The sequence below is a fragment of the Chionomys nivalis genome, chromosome 21, assembly GCF_950005125.1.
Source record: "Chionomys nivalis chromosome 21, mChiNiv1.1, whole genome shotgun sequence".
Lineage (NCBI taxonomy): Eukaryota > Metazoa > Chordata > Mammalia > Rodentia > Cricetidae > Chionomys > Chionomys nivalis.
Window position 1 is genome coordinate 39,987,642 of NC_080106.1, and position 22,732 is coordinate 40,010,373.

General features: G+C 38.0%; 1 protein-coding gene across 1 annotated transcript in view; it reads left to right on the top strand.

Moving 5' to 3' along the window:
• Window positions 1-22,732, top strand: part of Itfg1 (integrin alpha FG-GAP repeat containing 1) — a 110,644-nt gene that overhangs the window by 26,963 nt on the left and 60,949 nt on the right. Inside the window, exon 6 of the mRNA XM_057754200.1 lies at window positions 2,170-2,264. Coding sequence (XP_057610183.1) covers window positions 2,170-2,264 — 95 coding nt within the window. The remainder of the gene's footprint in view (window positions 1-2,169; window positions 2,265-22,732) is intronic.

Here is a 22,732-nt window from a genome sequence, read left to right on the forward strand (position 1 = left end):
CATGGACCACAACGATAGAGTATGGGTGGGGGAGACAAGGTTTATGAATTCCTTGTCAAGGGCATGATGTTGCATATCTTTACTCCCTGCCCCAGAGAGGCAGAGACAGGTAGATCTATGTGAGTTCTAGGTGCCTTGGATACAGAATGAGACTCTTGGATACAGAATGAGAATTTTCCTTGCCATATCCAAAGACATTAGAATTTTCTTTGCATTTATTTCTAGGAATTGTACAATGTGAGCTTTTGGGTATATTTTGACTTAATATTTTGCATATATTGTGAAGTAGGCTTCAAATTCATTCTCTCTCATGCTCCAAAGAATCATCATTTTTTAACCACTTCTGTGAAATAAATTTTATGCCTTCTTACTTTACAAAGTAAAGAGAATGAAAAGCCAACATGAACTAAAACCATTTTTGTGACATTATATAGTACAAAAAGAATAACAAAAAGAAAAATATATGGAATGGGGTTCATCAAAACTAAAAACTGGTTTTCTGAGATCACCATCAGAAATTGAAAGACAGCCCTGAGACTGGAAAACAATGTTGTCTAACGTCTAATATCAAAAGAACTCTTATGAATCAATTATAAAGCAATAAAGATACAATTTTAACATCAGCAGATGATTTCCCTAGTGAAGAGATACAGGTGGTCAAGAACCATGTGAACACATGCTTGAGATCTTTAGACATGAGTAAAACACAAAGCAGCCCCTTTGGGGTGGTGGGCAAATTATCAAAGATATGGCAGTATTGAAACATTCCTTCCCTGATGATGGGAATAGAGAATGGTAAAGTCACCTTAGAAAATAGTTTGTTTAATTCATCAAAAGTAAACATTGTAGCCCAGCAGTTCCACTCCAGCTGAAACATTCCTTCCCACAAGACTTACAGACAAATGTTCTTAGCCAAAGTAGAAATAACCCAGTGTCCATCAACAGATGACTGAGTAAACAGAATAGATAGCCATACAATGGAATATTAAGTCCACAATAAAAAAGAATGCAGGGTGAGCTGGGCAGTGGTACTGCACACCTTAATTCCAGCACTCAAGAGGCAGAGGCAAGCAGATCTCTGGGTGGGAGGCCAGCCTGGTCTGCATAGTGAGTCCCAGGACAACTACAGCTACACAGAGAAACCCTGTTTCCAAAAAGAAAAAAGAAAAAAGGTTTATTGTTGGTTTGGTCTTTTGAGACAGAGTCCAGCTGTCCAACTGAACAGCTCTGACTTGTCTGTTACTCACTATGTAGAACAGGCTTGGGGTACAAATAATGAAAACCCAGAGATAGATAGACATTGGGGTTCAAGCTAAAGATCAGAAAAGCAAAGCAGCCAGGCCACCAGAGAACTCTCACCTCTATAAGATCTCCAGACTGAAAGAGAGCGAGTTCCTGTCTCATCCCGCCTTACCTTCCTCTCTAGTGCTGGGATTAAAGGTGTGCACCACCACTGCCTGTCTTGTTTGGCTGATTAGTGTGGCTACTTTGCACTGATCTTCAGGCAAGCATTATTTATTAAAACCAAAATAATACACCATTATACAGGCTGGCCTTGTACTCATAGAAATCTGCCTGCCTCTGCCTCTCAAATGCCACCACGCCCAGTGTGGGTAAACTTGAAAATTAGCGCGGCTGCGTATGAAGTGTCATCTGTGATGTGTACATTTATGTGAAGTGTCCTGGGGGGGAAATGTGAAGGTACCAAATTAGTGATTGCCAAAGGAAGAAAATGGGGAGTGACTAATACATCCAAAATTTCTTTTTCAAATGAAAATGTTTTGGACTTTGAGAAAAGCAACAACTTTACACTGTGACCATACTAAATCCCATTGGATTTAGTGGATTGTGGATTGTGTAATATAGAAAATATATCATAATAATATTTTTTAAATATTTATTTATTTATTATGTATACAATATTCTGTCTGTGTGTATGCCTGCAGGCCAGAAGAGGGCACCAGACCCCATTACAGATGGTTGTGAGTCACCATGTGGTTGCTGGGAATTGAACTCAGGATCTTTGGAAGAGCAGGCAATGCTCTTAACCTCTGAGCCATCTCTCCAGCCCCCTCATAATAATATTTTAAGTGATCATATGCTAATATTCTTATACTTTAGTTTAATACTAACTTAATACATGCCCTAAAAATATTTTTTATATTTTAGAAATTTATCTTGGCATCCTGCCTTGACCACTGAAAGTAAAATGAGGAATCCACATTCTCATGCATTTATTGATCTGACCGAAGATTTTACAGCAGGTGAGTTCCATAGAAATGAAATGTATTATGATCTGCCTAAGAATAATGGGATTTTTATATCCCCATAAAAATAATTTCTTAATCACATTATGCTATGATCAAACCTTTAAAAAGTTACAATGGAATGTAGGTAGCAGAAGGTTAATATACTGGAAATAAGAGGAAGTATTTAGTGTGATGAATATGACCTTAGTTCTTAGAGTTTTTGTTCATGTTAAACACCTTATCTTTGAATTCTCTACTGTTTAGAAATTTTTTATAATTTGGACATATGCCACTCAATATTTGTTTCCCTTTACATTTAAGTCTTTTACTAATAAATACCATAAAAAGTAATGATTGAAAAATTATTTAGCTTGAATACTGAAAAGGGGCAAATAAGAACTGTTGTTGACTGTGGAGCACTTGCTGGTTAATGCTTTAACACTGAGCTCCTTCTTCAGGACTGGAAAATCCTGTAATATGTTACGCATTTACCCATTGCCTGGCTTTAAGAATTATAGGTGCTACATATATGTGGATAATTTATCTGAATGCTACCAAATGGCCCTTCATCTCAGAAAATCTTAAAGAAAATCACAAATTTCTCATTTCACTTGTGAATACTTCAGTATGTACTTCTAAATGATAAGAATGAGTATTTTAAAGTTTCATTATGTTTATGTAGTGTATATAAGAGTTTTGCGTGTATGTCATGTACCACATACATGCTAGTACCTAATGACACTGAACAGGGGCACCGGATCCTGGAGTTCAGATGACTGTAAGCCACCATATGGGTTCTGGAACTTAATCATGGTCCTCGGAAAGAGCAGCAAGTGCTCTAGACCAACTGAGCCATCTCTTCTAGCCCAAGAAAATTTTTTCTTTATTTCCACCAGTAGATTGATTATTCTGAACCCAAAATGTTTTACAATAATTATTTAATAGTAAGTATATAGTCATTATTCAGAATAACCCTATATATTCCTCAGAGTTTTGTTTTGTTTTTGTTTTGGGTTTGTTTGTTTGTTTGTTTGGGTTTTCGAAACAGGGTTTCTCTGTAGCTTGGGAGCCTGTCCTGAAACTAGCTCTTGTAGACCAGGTTGGCCTCAAACTCACAGAGATCCACCTGCCTCTGCCTCCCGAGTGCTGGGATTAAAGGCAACAGAATACCATACAAAGAAATGTTACCAGTTTGCAGAAATATCTCTTTTCTGAGTTTTCTCTGGTTTGAAAGAAAATGACACCAAATGTAGCGACACTATTAGGAGATGTGGCTTTGTTGGTATGTATGGCTTTGGTCGAGTAAGTGTGTCACTGTGGAGGCAGACTCTGAGGTCTCATATATGCTCAAGCCAAGCCCAGTATCTTAGTTCACTTTCTGTTGCCTGCACAAGATGTTGAACTCTGAGCTACCTCTCCACTGCCATATCTTCCTGTACACTGCCACGTCCCACCATGATGTTAATAGACTGAACCTCTGAACTGTAAGCCGTCCCATTAACTATCTTCCTTGAAAAGAGTTGCCATGGTCATGGTGTCTCTTCACAGCAATAGAAACCCTAACTAAGGAATCTGTCCCCATGGTGTTTGTGTTACTTTGTCCTTAGGTTTCAGTAGTTAGAGTCTGGAACATAGTCTGTGTTTTAGCTAATTAAGAAGATGCATACATTTTTAATGTGTTATGATATTAAAATTAAATAGTCTTTTCAACTTACTGGGCACAGATCATTATAATCCCCTTTCATGGATTTAGGCAGTAGAGTGGTTATTGTCAAAGCCATTGTTTCAAAACAGTTAGAATGGCACTATGTCTTTCGCTCTTTTACATTGTGTTACCTAGAATTGTCTGTTAATAAAAAGAACTGCTGCCATTATCTCTTTAGTCACCTGAAGTACAATTGAGACAGGCAAAATAAATGAATAAATGTGTTTGTTCTCTCATCCCATCAATTTTGGGCAGTCAAACCTCACAATCCAAATTTTCAATAACATTGTATCGTAAATCAGGAAACTAATTGCAACTTATTAAATCAGGCCTGGTAACTGCTAGCAGTAAATATCTTCTTTTAATAGTATCATGTAGCCAGGTATGTTAATGTTTGCCGATAACCTTAACACTTAGAACCAAGGCAGGAAGGTCCCAAATTCCAGGCCAGTCTGGGCTACACAGACTGTCTCAAAAACCTAAAAAAGTGTTCGATGGCTGGCAAGAAAACACAGCAATTAAAACATCTGCAGCCAAGCCTAATTTCCTGAGTTCAATCCCTGGAACCCACACGGGAAAGGAAGAGAACTGACTCCTGCAAATCCCCTTTACCTTCCCATGTTTGCCATGGCACATGCAACATGCACACAAAATGGAAGCAATAATGCTTACCAAAAAAAAAAAAAAGTATTCTAAGATGAAATACTTAAATTTTATTTGAGACAAAAAATAAGTAAAATTTTATAACCATATGTTAGTAGATTGTTAACTAAGAATTCTTCTAGTATATTTTCACTGTTTGCATATAATTTGCAATGTTAAGAAAATTGTAAGGACCCGAGTAAATATGCTCTACATCTTACCAATTTTAAATAAAAGACATTCCTGTTCTGATAAGTTTATTATGGTTCAAACTTCCTGGGTCCTTGAATGTGCATCAAAATGGAGGCATGACGAAACAGCAGATGTTCTAGTGTAGCATGTCTAGTTTGCTAAATCATACAAAACCTCCAGGAAAGGTTCTAAGTGTATTGTAATCAAAGCCACTCTTTTTTTTTAATTTATTTTTTAAACTATTTTTTCTTGTGTTACATACCAATCCCAGCTCCTTCCCCCATCCCCACCTCACCCCTCATCCTCGCCTCAGAGAGCCATGGGAGGTCAACAAAGTCTAGCATGTTTCTTTGATGCAGGAACAAGGCCCTTCCCAATATATCTAGGCTGAGCAAGGGTATCCCTCTAAAGAGAATAGGTTCCAAAATGCCCATATAAGCAGTAGGGATAAATCCTGGTCTCACTTCCAGTGACCCCAGTGTCTGCCCCAGCCATACAACTATCAACCACATTCAGAGGGCCTAGTTTGGCCCCATGCTGGTTGTCCCCAATACCCCCACACCCCTCCACAGGGCAAGGCCAGTTCAGGCACCCTCACCACAATTGCTTAGGGTCTTAACTGGGATCATCCTTGTGTATTTCTGGGATTTTCCCTAGTGCCAGGTATCTTGCTAGCCCCATAATGGGTCCCTATATCAAAATATCTCTTTCCTTGCTCTCCCTCTCTGTCCTTTCCCCATCTTGACCATTCCTTTCCCTCAAATTCTCCTCTCATTTCCCTTTTCCTGCCCTCCCCCCTCTTCCCTCCCTTCTCTCCCTAGTCCCACATTCCCAATTTTTTCAGGAGATCTTGTCTATTTCCCTTTCTCAAGGGGATCCATGTATGATTTTCTTTACTTGTAGCCTAACTTCTCTGGAGTCATGAATTATAGGCTCCTTTTGCTTTGCTTTACATCTAGTAACCACTTATGAGTGAGTACATACCTTGCTTTTCTCTGCGTCTGGGTTACCTCACTCAGAATGATTTTTTTTCTAGTTCCATCCATTTGCATGCAAATTTCAATATGTCATTTTTTTAAACCTCTGAATAGTACTCCATTGTGTAAATGTACCATATTTTCTTTATCCATTCTTTGGTTGAGGAACATCTAGGTTGTTTACAGGTTGTGACTATTACAAATAATGCTTCTATGAACATAGTTGTGCACGTCCTTATAGTAGATTGAGCATCCTTTGGGTATATGCCCAAGAGTGGTATTGCTGGGTCTTGAGGTAGGTTGATTCCCAATTTTCTGAGAAACCGCCATACTGATTTGCAGAATGATTGTACAAGTTTGCATTCCCACCAGCTAAGGATGAGTGTTCCCCTTACTCCACATTCTCTCCAGCATAAGCTATCATTGGTGTTTTTGATCTTAGCCATTCTGACTGGTGTAAGATGGTATCTCAGAGTTGTTTTGATTTCCATTTTCCTGATGGCTAAGGAAGTTGAACATTTCTTCAAGTGTCTTTCAGCCATTTGAGACTCTTCTGTTGAGAATTCTGTTTATTTCCATACCCCATTTTAAGATTGGATAATTTGTTATTTTGATGTCTAAATTCTTGAGTTCTTTATGTATTTTGGAGATCATTCCTCTGTGTGATGTGGGGTCAGTGACGGTCTTTTCCCATTCAATGAGCTGCCTTTTTGTCTTACTGACTCTGTCCTTTGCTTTACAGAGGTTCTCAGTTTCAGAAGGTCCCATTTATTTATTGTTGTTCTCAGTGTCTTTATTACTGATGTTATATTTAGGAAGTGGTCTCCTATGCCAATGTGTTGAAATTTAATTCTCACTTTTTCTTCTGTAATGTTTGGTGTTAATGGATTTATATTGAGGTCTTTGATCCATTTGGGCTTGAGTTTTGTGCGTGGTGATAGATTTGGATCTATTTGCATTCTTCTTCATGCTGACATCCAGTTATGCCAGCACCATTTGTTGAAGATGCTTTCTTTTTTTAGATCCATCCATTTGCTTGCAAATTTCAAGATGTCATTTTTCCCCACCGGGTAGTGTAAGTGTGTAACATTTTTTTTATCCATTCTTCGGTTGAGGGGCATCCAGGTTGTTTCCAGGTTCTGTCTATTACAATGCTGCCATGAACTTAGTTGAACACATGTCCTTGTAGTATGATTAAACATCCTTTGGGCATATAACCAAAAGTAGTATTACTGGGTCTTGAGATAGATTATTTCCTACTTTTCTCAGAAATCGTCATTCTGATTTTCAAAACAGCTCTACAAGTCTGCACTCCCACTAGCAATGGAGGAGTGTTCCCCTTACTCCTCATCCTGTCTAGCATAAACTGTCATTGGTGTTTTTGTTCTTGGCCACTCTTCTGATGGGTGTCAGATGGAGTCTCGGAGTTGTTCTGATTTGCATTTCTTTGATGGTTAAGGATGTTGAGCCTTTCCTTAAGTGTCTTTCGGCCGTTTGAGTTTTAGCTGTGAGAGTTCTTTGTTTAGGTCTGTATCCTGTTTTTTATTGGATTATTTGTTCTTTTGATATCAAGTTTCTTGAGTTCTTTGTATATTTTGGTCATTAGTTCTCTGTCAGATCTTTTCCCATTCTGTAGGCTGTTATTTTGTCTTGTTGACCATATTTTTTGCTTTACAGAAGCTTCTCAGTTTCAGGAGATACGATTTATTAATTATTTCTCTCAGTGTCTGTGCTACTGAAGTTATATTTAGGAAGTAGTCTTCTTTGCCAATGTATTCAAGTGTACTTCCCACTTTCTCTTCTGTGAGGTTCAGTGTGGTTGGTTTTATGAAGTCTTTGGTTCTTATAGACTTGAGTTTTGTTCATGGCAATAGAACAAAATACATGTAGGCAGAAACTGCTTGTTTGTTTCCCACATGCCAAGACATGAAATAATCACACAGAAACTATATTAATTATAGCACTGCTTGGCCTATTAGCTCAGGCTTTTTATTAACTACCTCTTACATCTTAAATTAACCCATTTCTATTATTCTGTGTATTGCCACAAGGTTTACCAGGTAATGTAGTTCTGGTGTCTGTCTCCTTCAGCAGCTACATGGCTTCTCTTTGACTTTCTCTCTATACCTCTGTTCAGATTTCCTGCCTGGCTTTGTTCTACCCTACCATAGGCCCAAAGCAGCTTCTTTATTAACCAATAGTAATATAACATACTCACAACATACAGAGGGGCATCCCATATCAGATATGGACCTATTTGCATTCTTCTACATGTTGATATCTATCCATTTATGCCAGGACCAGTTGTTGAATATGCTTTCTTTTTTCCATTTTATAGTTTTAACTTCTTTGTCAAAAATCAGGTGTTTATAGATATGTGGATTGATATCCAGGTCTTCAGTTTGATTCCATTGGTCCTCCTATCTGTTTTTATGCCAATACCAGGCTGTTTTCGTTCCTGTCACTCTATAGTAGGATTTGAAATCAAGGATGGTGATGCCTCCAGAAGTTTCTTTATTGTACAAGATTGTTTTGACTATCCTGTGTTTTGGGGGGTTTTTTGTTTGTTTGTTTTTTGTTTGTTTTTGCTTTTTTTTTTTATATGAAGTTCTTTCAAGGTCTGTGAGGAATTTTGCTGGGCATTGCATTGAATCTGTAGATTGCCTTTGGTAAGATTGCCATTTTTACTATGTTAATTCTACGTATCCAAGAGTAGTGGAAAGCTTCCCGTTTTCTGGTGTCTTCAATTTCTTTTTTCAGAGATTTAAACTTCTTGTCATACAGGTCTTTCTTTCACTTGTTTGGTTAGAGTTATCCAAAGATACTTTATGTTATTTGTGGCTGTTGTGTTGCTTCTCTGATTTCTTTCTTAGCCCATTTATCATCTGTAGAAAGGAGGGCTATTGATTTTTGTTTTTTTACTTAATCTTCTGTCCTTCTGCATTATTGAAGGTGTTTTACCAGTTGTGGGAGTTCCCTGGTAGAATTTTTGGAGTCACTTATATATACTATCATATCATCAGCAAATAGTGAGAGTTTGACTTCTTTCCCACTTTCTATCCCCTTGATCTCCTTCTGTTGTCTTACTGCTCTAGCTAGAACTACAAGTACTATATTGAATAGATAAAGAGAAAGTAGATGACCTGTTCTCTTCCTGATTTCAGTGGGATCGCTGTGAGTTTCTTTCCGTTTAGTTTCATGTTATCTCTTGGCTTGCTCTATATTGGCTTTATTGTGTTTAGAGATGTTCCTTGTATCCTTGTTCTCTCCAAGACTTTTATCGTGAAGTGCTGTTGAACTTTGCCAAAGCCTTTTTAAGCATCTAATGAGATAGACGATCATATCTTTCTTTTTGTTTCAGTTTGTTTATGTGGTGGATTACATTGACAGATTTTTGTATGTTAAACCATCCCTGCATCTCTGGGATGAAGCCTACTGGTTTATGGTGGATGATATTTCTGATGTGTTCTTTGATTCAGTTTGTCAGTATTTTACTGAGTATTTTTGCATCAATGTTCATTAGTGAGATTGGTCTGTAATCCTTTTTCTTAATAATGTCTTTGCGTGGTTTGGATATGATAGTAACTGTAGCCTCATAAAAAGAGTTTAGCCATGTTCCTTCTGTCTCTATTGTGTGGAACAATTTGAGGAGCATTGGTATTAGTTCTTCTTTGAAAATCTTGTCAAATTCTGCCATCTTGTTCTTGGCTTCTTTTGGTTGGGAGACTTTTGATGACTATTTCCTTTATGGTTATAGGTGCATTCAATTTTCTTATCTGGTCTTTATTTAATTTTGGTAAGTGATATTTATCCAGAAAATTGTCCATTTCTTTTAAGTTTTCCAGTTTTGTGGAGTACAGATTTTTGAAGTATGACCTGAAGATGATTCTCTGCATTTCCTATGTGTTTATTGTTATGTCCCCTTTTCATTTCTGATTTTGTTAATTTGGATATTGTCTCTCTGCCTTTTGTTCAGTTGTTATTTTGTGGCAGTATTTTTTATTGAAGATATTCTGATTATGGTTTCCCCTAACTCCTCCCTGATCTTCCCTGACCCTCCACACACCCCAAATTATATCCTTTCTCTTTGTCTCTCTTTCATTAGAATACAAATAAGCATCTAATAATAATAATAAAATAGGATAAAATAAAACAGACAAGAATATGATGAAGAAAACAAACTACCAGGAGAAAAGGAGCCAAACAAAAAGATCAAGAAACACCTCCCTTCTCAACAGTGGGGCCCCATCTAGTTCAGGCACATTCAGGGAATGTGTGGACTGAGCCTTTCCTCTTCCCAGAATACTCCTGTTCTGGTCCCCCTGCCTATACTTCCTGCCTGGCTACTGGCCAATCAACGTGTTATTAAACTAATAAAAGCCACAGATCTTTACAGGGTACAAGGCCATTGTATCACAGCATGCCTGGTGCCCAAGGAAGTCAGAGAAGGCTAATAATATATTCTTGGGCAAATTATTTAGCCTAAGTTTCAAGCACTTTATCGTGTAAAGTGGGAATGACAGCTGAGTGGTGGTTATACAAGCCTTTAGTTCCATAATCCAGGAGGCAGAGGCAAGTGGATTTCTGTGAATTTGAGGCCAGTCTGCTCTACAAAGTGATTTCTGGAGCATCTAGGGCTATACAGAGAAACCCTTTCTTAAAACCACATGGATGGATGATGTATGTATGTATGTATGGATGGATGGATGAATGGATGGATGGATGGATGGATGAATAGGGAGTGTTAAAAGTGTTAAAAGTACGTGGGGCAGATAGAACCAAAAAGCCATGCCATTTTGACTGTGTTTGTTTTGCTAATAAAAGCATGAATACTTGGAGAAAGAAATATTTGCAATTCTACTAATAGAGACTTTCTGGCTACTATTGAGTAATTATAAAGTATAGGAACTGCAGATGAATTTTCAGTTGGACAAAAATGTAATTTCCATATGACATGAAACAAAGCCTTTACTTGCTATAGGGAATATACATACAAAGCTAGCTATGATATATTTAAAACGTACCTTATAAATCATATATGCTGCATGGTATGAAGAGTGTATTGTAGTGAGTAACAGACAGAAAATGTTCAATTTCTGAATTTTCTCTAATGGAAACTACTTCCTCTGAATGTATGCTTCTCTTCTTTGAGTTTTTTTTTTTTTTCTTTTTTCTCTTTTCAAGAGTTTAAGGCCTAGTTTGGTACAGGGTCTTATCTTATTCCAGGGTAGCCTTGAATTAATGATTCTCCTGCCTCAGCCATTTGAGGACTGATATTTGCAATGTGTCTATACATTTGGCTTCCTTCCTTCATTTTATTTTTTATGTTGGTGGTAATGGTGTTATTTATTGCTGGGATGGACTCAGGCCCTCAGGCATCCCAGACAAGCATTTGGTCACTGAGCTGTAACCCAGCATGTAAGTGTTCTTTAACTGTTCTATTCACCTTTATTCTTATCTGTGTGTGTGTGTGTGGGGGGGTGCCTGTGGAAACCAGAAGAGGGTGTCAGTACCCCTGATTTTGTACTTACGGTGGTTGTGAGCCATCCGATGTGGGTACTGGGCCCTGAACTCAGGTCCTTTGGAAGAGCAGCAAACACTCTTAACCACTGAGCCGTTTCTCTAGTTCCCTTATTTTTTTGTTTTATGTGCATGAGTGTTTGCCAGTGTATTTGTATGTTCACCATGTGTATTCAGTGCATGCAGAGGCCAGGGGATGGGAGTGCTAGATCTGCCGGACCTGAGTAGCAGTTGAGAACTTCCTGCTTCACAGGAACAGCAAATCCTTTAACCACTGACCCACTGTCCAACCACTCAGGAAGTGCCATTAAAGAAGAAAATTTAAAATTTGCTCTCTGAAATTCCATTTAATAGTTTTAGAGCTATTTAAATTTTTTGGTTATGGTTTTGGTTTTGGTTTTTCGAGGCAGGGTTTCTCTGTGGTTTTTTTTTTTTTTTTTTTGGAGCCTGTCCTGGAACTAGCTCTTGTAGACCAGGCTGGTCTCGAACTCACAGAGATCCGCCTGCCTCTGCCTCCCAAGTGCTGGGATTAAAGGCGTGCGCCACTACCACCCGGCAATTTTTTGTTTGTTAAAGCATTATTTCATACTAGCTTAGGCTGGCCCTGGACTTGTACCTATCCAATTGCCTCAGCTTGTAGGTGCTGGGATTATATATTATGAGCCATCACATACCTGGCTAAAATTCTTCTAATAGCATTTCTTCATTTATACTTTATCTCATTTTTACCGAATTTATCCATTAACAGGTAGTATCAGTTGGTTTGTGTCTTGGTAGCAGTTCTTTGACTCTCTGCAGTCTGTCTGTTCTTTGCTCTCAAATGTGGACCTGCAGCAAGAGCTCCACCTGGTTCCTCACTAAGAAAATGTTTGTCATTGTGGGTTGTATTGAGCCTAATCCATGCATGGAATGTGGAAAGCTGGGCTTCTCTCTCTGATAAATGCTCACTGTAGCATTATCTGATGAATACGCTTTACCTGAGCATAAATAGGAATGTTGAAGTTGGATTAGCTCTCTGATGCCACCAGGGCTCCATTTAGTACACTGGAAGAAAAATAAATGATGCTTTGGCATTGTGTTTGTCATTCTGAATGGAATGCTTGCCAGCAGATCAAATTCTTCCGCTGTCAGAAAGGATCTGATTCATCTGGGGATGTTGCTACCTTTGTGGCCTTATCTGATGGCTTCATTTATTTTCAGGGAGCGAAACAGAAAAGTCAACTTAATATTCTCTTCGTAGGAGCAGATTGCCTCAATTATATTTAGGCTTTTATAAATCTCCATCATTACAGAAAGTAACTGCTAGCTGAAGTGAACCATGCCAACTAAACGCTGGTGCTAGCTCAGCCTGAGCTGTTCCTGAAGAAGGGTTAAAGAGACCACAGAAAGGCAGTGCCTTAGGGTTGACGTGTATGAACATTTCCAGTACTAGCAGCACAGCACAGTATATGCTCAGTATTTCAGCAGCAATTTGGATGTTTCTTACATCAGTTCAAGACCCTTTTTCTCCTTTTCTTTTTCTATCTCTTGGCTTCTTCCATATCATTCCTTGTACTTCTCCATAGACACTGGGAATGAAAGGGGAAATTAGCCTTTCCCATATTTCCTCTGATTTCAGATTTTGAAAGGGTACATGATAAGTTGTTTTAAAAAACAGCTTGTGGATTGGGAGAATATTTGCAAATCATTTCTCTGATAAAAGGTTAATAAAAAATTATAGCAAACTTATATAGCTTAAGTATAGTCCAATTATAAATGGTCATATAGCATAAAATACAGTATAAAATAGCCAACAGGTGTAAGACAAGGCAGTCAGTTTGTCTAATCATCACAGACAGAGAAGTTTACTTATGCTGTTGATAGGATTGTATGTTGGTATAGTCATTATTTTAAAAAAAAAGGAGTATGGAAATTCATCTTAAAACTAAAAATAGAATTTCTGCATAACCTAGTCATCTCTTTTCTAAGATGAAATCACCATGTGAAAAAGTATCTCTACTGTTAATGGTGTTGTAGCATCAGTTACAACAGGCAGAACATGAAACTGACTGGAGATGTCCAACAAATGAGTAGAGACAGTGAATTTGGGGTGGTTTGCAGAGTGAGTGTGCATTCATAGAATGGGATGTTTTTCAGACTTTAAGGAGTTCTAGTCCTCTGGCATAACACAGAAGGGCCTAAAGACATCATACAAACAAAGTAAACCAGATACAGAAAATAATTCTTAATCTACCTTACATGAGAAATAGTTTTAAAGTAATATATTTAACCTGGCAGATATATGTGCATATGTATGTTCTAGCTTCATTTCTATAGCTATGATAAAATACTCCAGCAAAAATCAAGTTAGGGGAGAAAGGGTTTATTTGAGTTATAATTGTGGGTTACATTCATCATTTAGGGGAAGTCAAGGCATGAACTTTCGCAGCTAGTCACATCACATCTACATCTAAGAGCAGAGAGACTAATAGAACCTGTGACTATTTGATCACTTGTTTATGTTCAGCTAACTTTCTTAGCTCTTACACAGTTCAGAGCTCAGCCCATGAAATGGTGCAGCCAATATCAGGGTAGCTCTTTTTATATCAGTTAACCATCAAGATAATCTCCCAAAGACAGGCTTGTGCACCAGTCTCATCTAAGTAATCCCTCAGTTGGATTCTTTTCTCTGATGATTCTAAACTATTCCAAGTTGACGCCTAAAGCAAACCAGTACAAAGTAAAATGTTTTTATACGTACACACATACATGCACATACACATACATGCACACACACACACACACAGAAAGATTGAAATATTTTCCATAGACAAGGTAGGAGGAAAGAAATACAGAGACAGGAGTCAAAGGGTATAGAGTCGCAGTTTTGTGGAAGTTGAATGGTTAGCACATGACATAGATACCTCAGCTAGAAATGAGTACATTATAGATGTTTTTGCCACAAAGAAATGGAAAACTGATTAAAATCAGACATCAACCTGTTTCACTGTAATCATTTTATCATTATTTATGATTATGCATCTCATGTTATCATTGTATTCTTAAATGTACATAATAATTATTTTGCAAATATTTATTTTAAAAATCTGAATTTGGGGCCTGACAACTGTGTATGCCTGGTACACTGTCTATCACATGAAACCTTACAATTCAGTTATGAGACTTCATTTGAGCATTAAGAACTGATTAAAGCCGGGCGGTGGTGGCGCACGCCTTTAATCCCAGCACTTGGGAGGCAGAGGCAGGCGGATCTCTGTGAGTTCGAGACCAACCTGGTCTACAGAGCTAGTTCCAGGACAGGCTCCAAAACCACAGAGAAACCCTGTCTCGAAAAACCAAAAAAAAAAAAAAAAAAAAAAAAAAAAACTGATTAAAGTCATGTTTAAAAGTACTTATCAACAGAAAGGATCAGGCATCAGCTCTCCAGTTGTCTGTAAAGCCTTTCCACCTAGTGGTTTTATAGCATCCTTTTGCTCAAAGACGTGAGTCACTCCTTTCGATGTCCTAAAAGAGGCTCTAGTTCCTTTACCAGCATCGATTCTTATTCCCTGGCTATCTGTCAAGTTTTGTCTCTTGTTCTCTGCTACTATCAAATGCTTCCTGAACCAGACTATTTTTTCTTGAATACCCTCTAATTTTCCTCATCTGTCCTTGCTGCTTCCTCTGCCTTGAGAACTCTAGTATGGTACTATTGACAGTTTGAGTTGGATTGTTAGCATGTAATGCTGTCTGCACATTGTAAGATGTTTGGCAGCATCCTTAACTTTTACTTTCTTTTTAAAATTCTTCGTGTATGTGTTTATTTTGTGTGCGAGGAGCCGTGAAGTCAGAGGACAGCTTGTAGAGGTCATGTCTTTCATTCTACCATGTGGAACCAAGGGATTGAACTCAGGTCATTGGGTTTGGCAGCAGGTACCAACTCCAACTTCTGCCTTTTAAGTGCCAGTAGCAGCCGAAAATGTCTTTAGACATTTCCCAGTATCCCATGAGAGGCAGAGGAGGCCCTCTGAGAGCCATTGCTGTACAGGTGAATTATAAACTTCATCTGAGATACTGTTTGTGTCTAATTTGTTCCTGTTTTCTCTTTGCTTCCTTGACTTCTGAGTTGTTTCTAGTGCCTGATGCAGGAAACCATGCATTTGAGTTCTGTAAATTCTCCATCTTACCCTTCCTGGTCCCTGTGCTCTCTTCTGTACTTCTGCTCTGTCTTATCACATGCAAGTCAAAGATCAACATTGTCAGCTACATTCATTCTGTTTCCTACAGTGTTTCCTTCACAATTAAAGGAAGCATTCTTCCAACTGTCTCAGGTAGAATACACCACAACTCATTCTGGTCTTGGGAAAATATCTTTACTCCTCAGAAATGATTGTGCAACTTTCCTTTGAAGCTTCTGCCTTCCGGCTCTGCAACCGTCTTCAACTCTGATTTCCCACACAACTTTGGTGTTGTTTCAGGTTACTTCAGAACCCACAGAGATGACCCAGCCCAACACTTACCTCCCATCTTAGCTATCTCAGTTCACTCCCTGTGCCTCATGGGTACCGGAAAACTTGCTACACTTTTTTTTTTTTCCGAGACAGGGTTTCTCTGTAGCTTTTTGAACCTCATTGCACCCTCTAGTTCACTAATTTTTCTTACTGCATTATTTTCATCTTTCCCCCTCCAGTCTTCATTTCTCATGTTCATTCTAGAAGCATTCTTACAAATACACTTAGCTCACCTATGTTCCTAGACACTCTCATCCTAGGACCATCCAGACAACTGTTGTCTGTCCCCAAGAAAAACACATAATCTCTGTTGGGAAACCATCCCTGGCTACACTTAGCCCTTTTTTCATTCTCTCTTATGATTACTGAACTTTTCCTCCACTTCAGTCATAGGTTGAATTGAGTCTTTATTCTCCTCCTGATATATGACAGCTTTCTAATCTTGCCTCCTTTGCCTCCCCTCCCCACCTCCCTCTTCCTTCCACTTTGATGGGGCCCCTGGGGAAGATAACAATCACATTTACGACAACAGCTAATAGCTATACTTATCTTGTCTGGGCATTTAGCAATGTCTGTGCTCTGGGGCACTGCATACAACAGCTAATAGCTATACTTACCTTGTCTGGGCATTTAGCAATGTCTGTGCTCTAGGGCACTGCAGAGGCAAATGTAGCCTCTGCTTTCCCCTGTGATTCTTTTTTTTTTCTATGACATGGTTTTTCTCTATGTTGTCCTGGCTGTTATGGAACTCACTCTGTAGATCAGGCTGGTCTTGAACTCAGAGATCTGTCTGGCCTCTGGCTCCCATGTACTGGGATGAAAGGTATGCACCACCTTGCTCAGCTCTCCCCTAAGTGTGCACCACCTTGCTCAGCTCTCCCCTAGGATTCTTAATTGTTTTCACTCATAATTGATAGATTTGTGTTGATGCCCTAATTTTAACCTTTAAAATGTTAATTTCCTGTGTGTGTATGTATAGTCTTCCACCTTTTTGAAGTAGGGTCTCACGTGGTTTTAGTTAAATTCATTGTATGGTAAATCAGCATCTCTGAATACAGCCCCACCCCAAAGCTTGTTATTGTTTGCTCATTCCACATGACAGGCTATCTTTTGCATGTTTTCACTACGATGTAGAACTTCTGATACTATTCCAAAGAGGCTGTAGCTTTGGATGTCTGTCCGGTATTCTGGAATGTCCATGCTTTTAACAGACCTCTGTCTCTCCTGTTATACTCAGCTATTAGGCTCCATTAGTTGCCAACTGATTATTTTGTAGTTTCTGATAATACACTGCTCCATAACTTAATAATTGCATATGGATTCCTTTCCAAGGGTTTTTTTTGTTTTGTTTTGTTTTGTTTTTTGCCTGTAAGCTTTATAGGTTTATTCATACTCCATGAAGGTTCTTAATAGTTCTTTGAATAGTTGTTTCTTAGTAAAGTAGCTGGTCTGTTGTTTAGGTAAACTGATGCTCTACTTTTTCCACCAAATCTGTATTTGTTGTGAGCACACACTTAAGTTTGAACTTCTCCACATGCTATTTTGGATCAAGTGAGCTTTTCTTAAAGCACATCTTTGTAGTTGTCTGTGTTACAGCCTGCCTTTCCTCCAGGGCATAATCTTGAGCCATGAAGATGCCCTTCTGAATGATACCACTGTTTTACAGAAAAGTGGCCATGTTCCTTATTCTGAAAAGAAATGAATAAACATCTATTCATCCCAGATCAGGCACCAATGAACAAGGATACAATTTCATCCAAGTACAGCTTAGGGAACAATGAGTTTATTGGGCTTACAAGAGCGTGGGGGAGGAATTATTTACAGGAGTAATGTTAACTCCCAACAACTATGTCACTGATGAGTTTACACCCCAGCAGCAGTGAGAACCTTCCCAGAAGCTGCAGATGGAAGCCCCTTTTTAGACTTCCCACATGTTTTGAATATAGCTATAGCACTATCAGAGTTCACATGAAGGCATATAACTAGGATACAAGATAGGCTGAGAGACTGGAGTCACCAACTCCATCCCCGGGGGAATTTTAACACAAGCCACATCTTGTGCTTGTTGGGAACCAGAGCTCCTCAAGTTTTAAGATGGCTTGGCAGTGTCATCCTGAAGACAATACTCAACAACAGAAACAGTTCAGAATGATATTGGTGTTTCTGATCATTGCCTCTCGCTCTAGAAGGGGACTTTAGCATCTAGTAGACATTTGCGTACCTAAAAATTATCAATCCTAATGTCACATTAGGTAGTTCGGGTTATACCGAGGAAAAAGATTTTGTGATGGTGCTATGTAGAGTTTTGTGTCGTGTTTTTCATTCTATAAATTTTAATATGAGAGATTAGCAAAGCAGCATTGGAACTCTCTTGCCTGGCTTGATTAACTATTTTTTTATTTTTGGTACAGTGTTTTAGTTAGTTTTCAGTTTAGGATGCTAAAAGTTCTAGTTCTCATTTAAGACCCTTTGTCATTTAAAAAAAACCTTGTAATGAAGTGAATACTCTTATAACAATGTATGAGTAGCATTTTGCTGTTAAATAGGCAGAGAAAAGAAGGAAAGGAGATAATTTAAGATTGATAGATAACTATAAGGTTTACAGTTTGCAAATGTACATTAAATTGGGATTGTTATTTAAATTGATTAATATATCTAATTGAAGTTTTTAAAACACAAGTTTAAATATTTCTTGGTTAGTTGTGTATTTGTGTGTATACATGTATGTATATGTGCATGTGGGAGATGTGGGGACTTAGGTGTGTGTATGTATATGTGGTGGTGCATGTGTGCGCGCGCGCGCGCGCGCGCGCATGTGTGTGTGTGTGTGTGTGTGTGTGTGTGTGTGTGTGTGTGTAATTCAGAAGAAAGCCTCCAGGAGTCAACTCTTGACTTCTGCTTTACTGATGAAGGCTCTCTGCTATTGTTTCTGCCATGACCTATATGTACTCCACAACAGCTTCCCGGTCAACTCAAGAAACTTTTCTTGTCTCCAGCTCCCATCTCATCATAAGACTGTTGGCATTACCCACCTCACTGGAGGAGTGTTAGGATTAAATTGCATGCTGCTATGTCCTCTTTTTAACTTGGGCTCTGGGGAAGGAACTCAGGATTATGCAGCAAGCAGTTTCACTTGTTTAAACCCTCTTGCCAGCCCTGACATTTCATTCTTTGCCAACGTTTTCCTTATTTTTAAGATAAATATCTACATTTTCAAATAACAAATTTAGAGACTACATAAGTCAAAGGTCATCATGCTGTATAAGTTACTAACTTTTCATAAGTATCAACTTCAGATTTCAAAGATGAAACGTTTTTATAAATGTCAAGTGTCCAAGGCATGTCTACTGCATTAATAAAATAAGCTCAGTTCTGTGGTTTTGTCTGGGGCCTCAGGTAGAAGATATGTGTCTTTTTTTTCAGTTTCTTCATTTGATTATTGATTTTTACTTATGTACATTAAAAAATCTTGAACATCTATAAAATGTCACATATCAATAATGTATGCATTTCATTGATAAAAGTAGTACATTTCTGGTACTAGGGAGATAGCTTAGTGGTAAAGTACTTTCTATGTAAGCATGAGAACCTCAGTTCAGATTCTGGGGCCCTAATAAAACCCAGATGTAACAGCATATGCTCATGGCCATGACACCTGCACCAGGATAAGCCGAACCTGTTCCAGCCTTGTTGCCCGCCAGCCTTGCTGAAATGGTGAGCTCCAGGTTCAGTGAGAGACCCTGTCTCAACCACAGTTAAGAGGGACAGAGGAAGACACCAGTGTAAAAATAGAGACGCTCATTGAAAAGACGTTTTTAACATGTAAGGGAGTGAGAAGCTAAGTGGGAGGTGAAAATTATCTGTAACCACTTGTGCACCTATGAAATTGTCAAATAATGGAAGATAAGTTTTGAAAATCAGATGACAAAGCAATTGAGGAAGGCATTCAGGCTTCAACCTCTGACCTCCAAATGCATCCATGCATGTGAGCACTCACATACAAGCACACATGTACAAGTGCAGAAGAATGACACATTTCTGCCTAGCATGTATGTCACTTCTTCCTTGATGTCTTCCCAAATTCATCTGAGCAGATAGTGCATCCATATGAATAGGATCCATTCAATTCTGGCACAGCCATTACTACAAAGTATTTGTCAATTTGTACGTCTGTCTTCTCAAACATCAGGGACATTCTTAATCAGTTTCTCTCTGATACCTGTTTGAGTACCAAGCATATGGAGGGTTCTTGAAGATGTTGAATAGATGGGTGGCTATAATTGCACAAAAAGAAAAAGAAAAGATCATTTACTGTAAACAAATTTCATAGCCAGAGAGGAATGCCAGGATGGCCCACACTTTGCATTACCTTCTCCAAGTCCCCGGGATTTATCACATTGCAGACATTTTATCACACTACTCTAAGTTCAACACAGATGTGATATCTGGAAACTGCGTAAGACCTTGTTCCTGTAAGGTCACTGTCATTCTGTCATATGAAAGTTCCTTGGTAGTATGTAGACAGGGAACTGTAAACAGATAAGAAGAGAGTTTCTGGACTGGATAGGAACTAGCTATAGCTAGAGGTCTGCTGGCTCATCCTTAGCTGTATTTTGAGTTCAAGGACAACCCGTGCTGCATGAGACCATGTCTCATAAAAACAATAAATTGCAACAACAAAAATTTATTTCATATTTAACTATGCTTTCTGTGGTTTTACAAGAATAAACTGCCAAAGTTAATCTATTTTATTAGGTTTTGTAGTTTATTCTGATCTAATAATTAGTACAGAGAACAACTCTACTCAAATATTTTAAGTGTTTATTATTATTATTGGGTGGCGGTGGAGACGGGATGGTACTTGAGTACCACAGCATGTGTATGGAGGTCACAGGGCTACTAGTCAGGGCCAGTTCTTTCCTTCCACCATGTTAGTCCCAGGAATTGAACTGAGGTACTCAGGCTTGACTGCAAGCAGCCTTATCTTCTGGGTCATCCCTCCAATCCTCTACTGATAAATTTTAAAGCAATCCTCTTCTTGATTAAAATGTGTGACTTTAGAAATAAATTATTTTCAATTGAAATTGATTTTGCTTTATTTTTAATAGTTAAAATTTATAGTAAAGAACTTGCAAATGAAAAAATTACATGGTGAGATTAGCTAGAGCCCAAGTGTATATGTGTCAGTGAACTTTTGTACAGTTAGAACAGCTGTTCTGAAGCCATGGAGCTTCATGTTGGATTTTACACTTTCACTGTCAAGTATCTTTTTCTGCACTTATCCACACCGAAGCAATCACCGTTGTTGGCTGTTGTGAGTAGTGCTGCTATGGGTACAGATGTCTCCTATATCTTGGTTTCATTCCTTTCAGTTATATTCCCAGAATTGAGAGAATAATACACCTTTCTCTTTTCTTTCTTTCTTCTTTTTTATTCTTTCTTTTTTTCTCTCTTTTCAATTTTTGTGATCCTTCCACACTGTTCTCACTAATGACTATAATGACTTACACTTCTAAACAATATAGAAAAATTTCCTGTTTCCTATCTGTTCTCTCAATACTTTTTCTTTCTGATAATAGGTATTCTAACTGTGGAGAGACATCTCATTGTGCTTTTTGATTTGTAGTTCTCTAATAACTGATGATGTCAAGCATTATTTCTTGTATTTATTGGTCATATACCCCTTTTTTCTTTTGAGAAATGTGTATGAGATTATTTGCCTATTTTTAATTTGTGCTCTTTGTTTTTTGTTGAGTTTTTGTGTCCTTTCTATAACCAGATATATAGTCACTATCTGATAAATACAACCAGTATTTTGTTCTTTTTCAGTCTTATTATTTCCTTTGTTATTTGTTCATTTTTGCTTTTCATTTTTATGCCTTTGGGATCATAGCCAAAAACATTATCTGTATTTGTCCTGTGTTTCCTTCTGGTATCATAGCTTTGTAATTTCAGATTATATTTTCACCTTTGAAGCATTTTGAGTCAGTAACCTGTGTCCCCACATTTATTAAAGAGGCTATACTTTCTCCAGTTAATGATTTTGATGCCATTGTTAGTAGTCTGTGGGTCTCTGATGGAATTTCTGTCTTCTTCTACTGTTTTGTGTGTGATGTTGTCAGTACCATGCAGTCTTGTAGCTTATCTTGAGACTGGGATTGGGATGCCTAAGTTTTGTTCCTGTTACTCGTGGCTACTGGTTGCTTTGGCTATTAAGCATCCTTTGTGCTTATATACGGATTTCTCCCTTTAGGTCTAATATTGCTGTATGTAACTGGATGAAACAGTGTTGGGAGCATATCAGTTTGCAATTGTTAACTTACAGTAACCTTCTGTATTTCTTTATAATTTGTAACCTAAAATTCATTTTATTTAGTCAAAATATTATTCATTGGGTTTAATTTTTACCCCTTCAGGTAGTCTGTATCTTTTAACTGGGAAATTCATTTCATTTATATTGAAATTCCTTACTGCTAAATAAAAATATGCTCTTGACATCCTCTTGGGCTCTTTTCTGGTTGTCCTGCCAATCTTTTGTTCCTCTCTTCCTCTTTTGTTCATCCCTTTGGTTTAGTAGTTTTTTTCTATTGATAGGATTTGATTATATCTTTTTCTGTGTATATCTGCTTTGCGGGTGATATTTGTGTGTCTACAGAACTTCATGGTAGTGTTTCTATCTTTTGCTTCTACTATAGGAGTTTCTTAAGTATTTCTTATAGAGCTATTGTGGTAGTGGTAAGTTGTTTTGTCTTTTTCTGATTTTTATTTCATGTGTTTGGGTGTTTTGCCTGCATTTTTCTGTGTGTCATGTATGTATCTTCACCTAGAACTGGAGTTACAGATTGTTGTCAGCCATCTGGTGCTAGGAATCAAACCCAGGTTCTCATATTTGTTGCTTGTCTTAAGAAAAAACTCTACTCCTAGATATCTGAAGTACAACTTTTGTGTATATACTGT